This window comes from Oxyura jamaicensis, chromosome 1, assembly GCF_011077185.1.
Source record: "Oxyura jamaicensis isolate SHBP4307 breed ruddy duck chromosome 1, BPBGC_Ojam_1.0, whole genome shotgun sequence".
Taxonomy (NCBI): Eukaryota; Metazoa; Chordata; class Aves; order Anseriformes; family Anatidae; genus Oxyura; species Oxyura jamaicensis.
Genome location: NC_048893.1, coordinates 166,242,325 through 166,252,378, shown reverse-complemented (window position 1 = coordinate 166,252,378; position 10,054 = coordinate 166,242,325). Strand labels below are relative to the sequence as shown.

The 10,054-nt window shown below is 33.1% G+C and overlaps 1 protein-coding gene across 1 annotated transcript in view; it reads right to left on the bottom strand.

The window, feature by feature from the left end:
- Positions 1-1,643: 1,643 nt before the first annotated feature.
- The window catches only part of PCDH9 (protocadherin 9), a 699,850-nt gene continuing 691,439 nt past the window's right edge, over positions 1,644-10,054 (bottom strand). The window contains exon 5 of the mRNA XM_035321032.1: positions 1,644-1,672. Coding sequence (XP_035176923.1) covers positions 1,659-1,672 — 14 coding nt within the window. The 3' untranslated portion in view covers positions 1,644-1,658. The remainder of the gene's footprint in view (positions 1,673-10,054) is intronic.

The following is a 10,054-nucleotide window of genomic DNA, read 5'->3' as shown; positions in this document are numbered from 1 at the left end:
TAAATGACCATTGGAACACATCAGCCACAGGCCTCTTCCCACCAAGTTTCACTTATGCCAATGGTGTCAAAGCTCTGAGACTGGGCCAAGGCTTCTACATCTCCTTGCTTGTTTCCCATGTTGCGTGTGTTTTTATAGAAACATTTCAGATGTGCTTCATTGAACACAGCCCCTCATGGGGCAGACTGAAGGGTCTCGCTAGCACACAGTCCCTCAATTTTTAGTGTGCAGTCCCACAGTTTATCAGTGGTGGGCCTGTTTTTGTCCCTTCCCCCTTCAAATCTAGTTTACAGCCTATCAATCAGCCCTATGTGAATATATTAAAATATGAAAAATTGAAATTAATCTCAGAGAAAAGAAAGGTCTCTTCAATTTCCATAGGAAAAAAGATTCACAAAACAAATGTAAATCTTCTTTTTACTATTTATTTACTTGTGTGTTTATTTGTGTATGTGTTCTCATCGAGCCAAAAGAGTTCACAGAAGGGATAAAAGAGATCCCTATCTGTTATAGCACTACTGAAGTCAGAGAGGATATCCATTATAGTATCTGTCTCTGTATGGGAGATACAAGAATAAACCAATACTATTTAAATGTGAACAGTTAAATGACAGTGATATTATGGTAGATCATTTTTAACTATAAATTTGCAACATAATTTATCAGTAACCAGACAACTACCAGAACAAGAAACAGTAACTGGTAACTTAATAAGCTTTTCGTAGAAAGATTGTCTGCTCTCTCTGTGAATATACAGTGTTTTTTTGTTGTTGTTGTTTTGTTTTGTTTTGTTTTGTTTGTTTGTTTTCTTGCCATAACAAAGTATTACCCTAAATAAAAGATAGCAAGTGGAGAAATCTTAAAGGTTAAAGAGAGAAAATTTGGGAGATGATGCTCATATATCTAGACAAACCACATCTTGAAAGACCAGAAACAGATCTCTGAAACTTGAGATCCTATGAAGTTGCTAAGTGAAAGGAATCCAGAACTATTCCACTTGGAAATCCTATTATCTAAAAGCAAAATTTCCATGAGACCATATTCCTAAAACATATATATATATATATATATATATATATATATGTTTCCATCAAATAATATTTTAAAACTATTAGTTTTAAAGGCGAGGTTTCCCAGTTTTGATTTTCAGTAATCAGTCTATGATTTCCTTACCAATGGTGTTCATTTACAACTGCAAAGATTATTCAGTTTTGTATTGGCAAGATCTTAATAACATATAATTTCAACTTTTAAAATAATGCCTATACTTTTTGCTAATTTAACAGAGGACTAAGGAGCCTCTGTGCTCCATTCAACCCATATGACATTTCTTGCCCCCCTCAGAAATTCATTTACCACAAAATTTTCAAAACCCATGTGCTTGTGCTGAAGTTTTCATTCTGTTGACCTTATCTACTGCCTACAAGCTAATAATACAAGCAAACAGTACGAAACCAAATCCACTCACAGATGAATGTTAGCCAGAACAGGCACTACACATGCATAGAACTTGTACACACAGAACTTGTAAGAATGTAGGTGGGAAACCAGACACCTGTGCATGAGCTCCCTTCAGGAGCTTGGTTTAGAAAAAGAGAAATGTAGTCTCTTTATGGCAGATTTTGTTATGGCTTTGTTTGATTCTGATTTGGCTATGCTTAAGGTTTGGAAACTGAGAGGAAAAAGAACAGATGTCTTTAATACCTTTAAAGAAAACACCTTTAAAGCTAAAAGACTTTCAAGCTGTTGTTGCAGAAGGCAGTTACAACATCTCTAGTAAAGTAAGCATTTTACTAGATGGGCAATGATTAGGTGCCTGTTCAACTAGCCAGCAACAAGCATTAATGACTTTGTTAATTATTTCCCTTCTCAAGCATCCTATTCTTGGGTCACTGAAAAAGTAGCCAAGGGAAAAGTGGTTTCTGCCCAGTCTACACAACAGAGATTTCATTGATATTAGCAGTGCTACAAGCTTTTAGTCTTGACTAGTTACAGCAGAGTAAAATAAACAGAATATGAGATAAAATACATAAGATCCCTCACATACAATCCTTACAAGTTCTGGTAAAGCTACTGCACATCAGATAAAAGCAATAAGTGTCTCTCAACTCTGATAAAGGGTATGTTGTTTCTTAGGCATTGCTGCACTGTAAGACTATCAGAGTTCCCTCTGTGTTCATACATCATTCCCAAACCCTTGACATTCAGCATTCAGACCTTGTTAATTCTCTAAGGAACAAGTAATTTCTTTCCTTTTTTTTTTCTTTTTTTTTTTCTTTTTTTTTTTTCCTACACCACAGAATATTTACACAACTTGGGGAAACATTTGTCTTTCTTAATAATTCCTTTTCATATTTTTACAGAATGCTTACTTAGAATCTGATACTGATTTACAGAAAAGAATTGAACCCATCACCTTCAAAACTCTGGACAAAATAATATAATAAAAAACAACAGCTGAACAACATCAACAAAAAAAACTTCCTTAAATGTTCTTTGCTCTTCTAGTCTACCAACTTTTTTTTTTTTTTTTTTAATTTAAAACATAGAATCATAGAAGTAACTAAAATCTACTCTCAACCAGTGAAATAAATTAGGTATGGATTTTTAAATTATCTTTCTTTTGTCTATATCAGGTAACACACAAGCATATTGAACACCATTGTACTAAATATGTTACAAGAATGTAATACTTGCACTCTTGGAAAGGCTTTCTTTCTGGATAAGTAATAACTTAACTAGAAATACTGTATGACTTCATCCAAGAGATTGATACAGGGATTCTCAGTACAATCCAAATGCAAGAAGAGAAACACTGTCTGAAAGTATAAGGAATACAAATACTTTTGTTAGACTAGTTTCCAGACCATAGTCCCAGATAAGCATTTGGGGTATAAAAAATGCAACATATTCTTTTCAAATCAGCAGATACAAAGGATTCAAGACACTCTAGTGCACTCTTCAGAGTATACATTTTATGTGAGATTAATTTATTAAAGAAATCAGATCATAGATAAATGTGCAAAAATGTGCCAAATATGTCACTCAAATAATTCACTAACAGTAAGTTGATTAACACAATGTATTTTATCTCAAAATGAAATTCAAAGCCTGTTATGGCAAAACAATTTGGGTTTACAGGATTGTATGGAGCATGGCTATGCTGGAGCCATTTTTATTTCAGCAGCACTGGGGAGGAAAACATGAAATCTTTAGTAATTGTATAAATGTTAAGGCCACTCAACTGGCTCTATTACAGTTTTCAAATGGTAGCATCTGCAAACTCAGCCTGTAATAAACACTAATGCATCTAGAGAGGAGAGTGCTGACACATAAATGGGATGTTTTGTCAGACTTGCATAAAAATGTAGATGAACTGCAAGGAAAGAAAACCAAAGAATTCAAAGGGTTTCTTGATTGCCTTCTTTAAAATGCCAAGAACTTAAGCTGGCCTTTCTTATCTTTCTCTGTATACATGTGACACTTTGGGATGTCTTTCTTATTGTACTATAATTCAGTAATTGTTCCAGCTCTGTGCACCATGCCTTCCTTCCAAAGGGCAGCATGAGATATATAATTCTGGTAATGAGCAGCTGCAGAATTTAAGAGTCGAAATAGCAGGACATTGTTTCTTATTTTTTTCTTAGCAGTTACCAAGATATTCCAAGCCTATTTAGGAATGCAATATTTTGACTATCTTATTCCTCACAGATTATATATGTTGAGACTTGGTCATGTTCGAGAAAGCAGATTTTGTCAGCAGAAGTACCACGGCAAGCTTTTCTCTCATTTTGTTTCAAAGGGCAACAGTACATTTTTTTATTTTTTTTTTTTTTTTTTTTTTTTTTATCCAGCCATGAACATTCTCTGTTCTATCATGCAGATTTGTTCAAACCTGGTACCATCCCCCTTTCCAAAGCATGATAGACTTAATCAGAGAGCTATCAAAGACATTTCCACACAACATTTCTCTCACCAAGGTGAATCTTCCAAATGGTAAAAAGGTCCAGTCTGTGAAGCCCTTCAAGATGAAACCTGCATGCTAATCAACTGCTTTTTTATTCTATCCCAGCAGATGTTCCATATTTGTAAATAAAAGTTTTGCCCTCTCTTTCCTGTAAACTCAGGAGCATAAAGCTGCTTTGGACCAAGCTCATAAAGAAACAAAGACTTCTGCTGCTGTCTCCACAGGGGTAGGTTGTTTGTTCTATCATAAATATACTTTCAGGTGTCCTGGAGAGAATGAGCTAATCTAACACAAACATAATTCCAACTTGAGAAAATTATGTGGCAGCCTCAGAGTTGCCTGCTTATTAATTATGTTCTTTGGCTTCCAGCAGCACTTTAATTGTTGCTTGCTTGAGGAGATCAGTCTGCAGTTTGTGTCATTGCAGAAGTTCAGGCTGGTTTATGATGTGTGACACAATGTAACACGAGTCCTCACAGAGACACTTTCATATTAAAGACAAATACATTCATTTATGTCTCAGAGTGCTGGCTCTCTATTCAGATGGTAAATAGGTAGTGTGAAAGAGATGTGCAGACCCAAGAAAACTAGAAATTGTCTGCAAACTGGCAGCCACTGTGGTTCACTGACAGCCTGAATTACTTTCAGGCAGTTTGGCACATCTCCATTTGTCACTATTAAAAGCTTGAGCCAAAAATATCCAATTAATACAGAACACGGTATTTCTCACTTCTTGAAGTGGGAACAAAAATATAAATGTTTAAGATTCATAGTGTGTGTCATGTCACCTACACATTATTAAAGGACATAAAATAGTAATAAGTAAAGCATACATAGCTTAAGTTGCGTAACACTCTCTTGGCCATCGCTGATCTGTTTTATTCTGTACTGTGCATACCACCACTATATATTCCAGATAATGATTTCTTAAGTAGACTGCATTCCTTCTGCTGGAAATCATACAAACAACTAGCACAACGAGTTTGTGGGTATAAAAAGTATCAGATAATGAGCTTCTGAAATATCTATCTAGACAAGAAAATGAAACTATTTTCTCCCTCTCCAACCCCACCCCATCAAATTTTGAAGGCAAGGTCAAGGCTGCTTATTTTGAAAGTATGAGAACCTTCATGAATCAATATCAGTTTTTGATATTATTATATAAAACCATCCATCACTGCACAGCAATAACAGTTTTATCTTTGGCTATGACCTAATACCAGTCTATATAAAATGTGATTTGAATTATTGGTAGCATAGTCATGAGGGTCAGGTTTATATAGCACTTGCATAGACAGAATTTTTGTTGAATCATGGGAAAATCTTATTGGAAAAATTTCACAGTTCCTAAGTAAGTTTGCAAAAGTCCTCTTTTAGCTAGATGAGTTTTTGGTGTTCAAAGAAGAGAAAAAAATACAACAAATCTGCATACTATAAACTTAAAACAAAATGACTTGTGAGATGCTCCTGTAGATTCTCTAGATTCCAATATTAGATATATAAATTGACCCATGGAAGGCTACACTACCATCAGTCTCTAATTACAAGTACTGATCTTAGTATTCTTTTCACCAGTGGTGGCCTTCCAAATATTTGGAAGTGGAATAATAATAATAAGGGTCAAAATAATCAATAAAGAATAAGAATGCTGCTTTCACTATTTCCTTCTGTATGAAGAAAGCTACAGTTGGCCCCTTCTATTTGTTCACCCCTCTTGATGCATCTGTGAATAGTGTTTTAAAGAAAAAAGCTCTCAGACATATATCTGAGTTACTAGCTATTCACACCCAATACTTGATATTGAACTGAAACTGATAAGAGCTCCACTAGTATAATTTCAAAACCAGTGGTGTAAATAATATGAAGATCCCTGATCTAAATCATCCACAAATGGCATCATTTACCAATATTTTTTCTAGGTTAATATTATGGTGTTTTTGACTGCAAAATCCAATAATAAATATAACAAAAGAAAAATTTATTAGGCAAGACATTTGTGAACAAATTAAAACACCAACTCTGAAATATATTCAGTTTTCACATATTTACATGCTGAAATTTTCACATATAATTTCCTCTGATATACTTCATCTTTTAGCATATATGGTATTCAGAAAGAAAATCTGATGATAAATACTAAGTAAGAAGAAATGCTTTCAAAGGATAAATTCTTAAAGTCATGAACACATTATAAAGAAAAAAACATTCAATTTTTTGATGCAAGTTTTTCTTATGTAGTAAGCATAATAACTAGCCTTGTAAATACTCCAAAATTTGTTTCGCAACTTGATATCAGAAGGTGAACTACAAAATATCATTTACAGGTTTAAAGGGTAAAAACAAAGAAATTTTTTTTTTTTTTGTTGATACATTAGCCTAGATTTGTGAATTTTGACGTAGGTGCACTCAGTATAAAGTATTTCCCCTCCTCTTTAGTGAAACAATATCTTTCAGGCATGTCTAGGGGTTGAGAACTGGCATGGAAAGCTTCCAGCATCCAGCCTGCTCTGGAGACTAGCAGTGTTTGCTCACATAGATAATGGTCTATCTGGTTTGTCTCATTGCCTTGACACAGTCACAGGCATATATATTGTATAGATAGTCTCAGTAGCCAAAGCAATGAAATACTTCAAAAGTCTTTGTTACAATTTTTGTAGGTTTGAGTAAATTAAAAAATAAATAAATAAATAAATAAATAAATAAAAATTAAAAAAAGGGAATATACTTTTGGTTGGCTGGAACTATATACATGACCAAACCAGTAAGAATGTTTAGTTAATCAAAACAAACTCTAAACAGTTTGGGCTAAGGGCAAGGACAAGGATTTTTTTGTGGAGCTTTTGGTCTACATTTGAAAACCCATATAACTGCAAATATTACTGCTGCAAATAATATCCTGGTCTGTGTAATCCTTGAAATTACTGCTTACATTTTGTGTTTCTGTTAAGATTTTTTTTCCAGAAATACTTTTTTTTTTTTTTTTTTTTTTTTTTAGGGAAAAAAAAGATATGCCTTTCAACTCAAAAAAATGTTTGAGGCAACTTCCAAAAGAAAACACTGTAATGAGCTACCCTGCCGCAGGTACCTAGAGGAACCGAAAAGTGAAAACAGAAGATGATTCATTACACATGTCTGCTTACAGATGATTGTTTAAAAGGTCACCTGAAGAAACATGTCCTCCAAATGAAAAAAAAAAAAGTATATCTAGTAAAGAAAAAGACACTTGTATGACAAAACATTGAAACACTTATTACTTATGATAAGAAAAATAAGTTTTTCACTTTTAAAATACTCAGATTTCACTATTAAAACATGCTGTTTTTCCAGTGAGAAAAAAATCCAAGTAGAAATCTCTAAAAAACTTACCTTAAAATCACATACAAAGAAAATTAGGCTCTCTGTTGCAAATCATTTTCTATTTAAGACAACATATTTTTTTCCAGATAAATCTATGCAATTTCATTGTGAACACTGAGTATGGTGTGAATCTACAATCTCCCCGTAACAGCCTTGAGTAATCAGCTGTCTTTAAAGCTTTCTCTATTTGTCTCATACGCCTTGCAATCCATATTCCATTACACCCATTCTTTGCTGTAAATACTGCCTCCCCATGTTTCCAGAGAAAAATAATTGCATTAAAAGATGCAGCATGCTCTCTCAGCTCAGAAGAACTTTTTCTTCAGGTAAAACCTTGTTACATAGACTGAGAAGTAGTAATATGAAATGTATTTAATTGAAGTTATCTGGAAAATCCAGACAAAGCTTCTGCTCCTCCAACTTAGAGAAACTGTTGGTGAAATATGAAGTACTTTAAGCTAATGTAATGTCTATAAAAAGTAGAAAGAATTCCCTCAATTAGTTGCTCCTGCATGAAAATGTGCTGTAGGGTATCCTCTGAATTCCTAACTGAAAAATAAAGAAACTCTGCAAAGGATTTATATGAACAAATTGTACAGTGTCTCAAAACCAGAAATATTCAGCATGCTATTTTTCTTTTAAATACTGTGTGTATGCTTCTTCTGTCCTAAATATGTCAACAGTTAACAGTTATGTGTTTATTTTATGTACTGCAGCACTAAATTTCTCCTCAGCTGAAGTTATCATTGTTGCATACCAGCATATACGAGCCAAAAGGTTGTTTAATGATAACAGAAATGTTTTACTTAATGATTTGTATAATAATACAAGGACACACAATTTCTATAATGGGTTCTTTTTAGGATTTCTATACTTGGTTATGACATGACTAAAATACTCTTGAAGCTGGAGGTAGAGGAATTAGTAAGTAGATGAATTCCTGTTAATGGCAATAAAAAGACAAAATACATAGTTTAAAAAAAATAAAAAAATAATAAAAAATAAAATAATAATAATAATAAAAAAAGACAAAATTATGGGTAATCATCTTTTTTCTTTGGGGAAAGTATCTCTAACTACTAAATATCTGCTGTCAGTAGCTGACAATCAAAAGTCCACCTGTAACAAAAGTCCTAAATTTTAGCAATGATAAAATTAGAACTAGAAAAAGGAAGAATACTGAAATGGATTCAAACAGAAAAAGAAAAGTATTGACAGCCCTTTTCTTGAACTCCATCAAATTTCACAGCTCGCAAGCCCTTTCTACTTCAACTTCAAACTTACCAGTTTGATGACACTGCTTTATAAATTATCTCATAATACTACAGCTTCAGTATCTTTCAGTTCTGGAAGAGAGCTGTAGTTTTGGACCACTCTTTGAACATATGGCAATTTATTACAAGGTAACAGTGTTCAAGTAAATTCTCCCAATTGAACTATTCATTATATCGTAATCGTGATCAAGCACATAGCATGATCAATAAAAAGGTACATAGTTACTGTAAAACAGCTTTCTAATAACCAGGGTAAGTACAAATCTACCATTTTAAAGACTTGAATAACCAACCAATTAAACATTGGATAAGGTCAAATATTATTGACTGTAGATTCCTTTTGTTGTTTTTCCTTCTTTTGATTTTGCTTGTAATCCAAGTATGATTTCCATTAAAAAAAAAAAAAAAAAAAAATCAGTATCTGCACTTACATAGTAATAGGATATGAGTGGTCTCACAGAACCACAAAATGATGCATTGACTTGAAGATCAATATTGCTACAAAACCTTGGAAACAGATTTTTTTTTATTATTTTATTTTATTTTTATTTTATTTTATTTTTATTTTTTTCCCCAAATCCACTAATGGCCTAGCTTCTACAGCTTTTAAACAGCAGGATTTGAAAATCCTGTGAAGTTTTCTAAAAGATACTACATAGCAATATTTTGGTAACTGGGGCATATTAACAAAAGCTAATTTCAGGTTTCCTCCACAGACAGTGGAGAGAGAGTCTAAAACAGTATTTGGAGCAAGAACAAAGTACTCTTAATGAATACCTTCCTCTGTTTTCAACATATTAACGTTCTGCTACAGTCCAGTCCCATTCTTTCCATATACACAAAACTCCAAGATATCAACTATAGGTTAAGTATGCTACGCATTGTTCTTTTGCTCTTTTTGGCTATAAAAGCTATAGTGAGAAAAAGTGGCTTTCATAGAAATAATAAATATTACATATATATATAGATAGATGCAAAGCTGTTTGCAATTAAATCAGCATTTACAGTTCATTATTTTTCTAAGCCTTTGATTCTTGGCCAAATTCACTTGGACAATTTTTTATGAATCATTTCTTCTTACACATTCTTCTGGGACATCTTGTCTTAAAAGTATTTGAGATCTTTTGTCTTCCGTTTCAAAACCTTTTAATATCAGCAACATTCTAAAAGGGAAGAAATGTGGATTGCAGATGTGTATTCAGTTAGGAAGGTCAAACCATGAGGAAGCATGAGGAATCTGCATTTCAGATCATGCATGAATGCATTTCATGCATTTCAGGAATCATGCATTTCAGATCATGCATCATGCAGAAGCATGAGGAATCTGCATCAGATCTTTTGAGGTACTAACATGTATATCTGAATTAAAATACCTGAACCTTGGCTAGAAAATATTTGGTATGGAATTTTTGGAAAAAAAAAAAAAAAAAAAAAAAAAAAAAAAAAAAAAATTTTT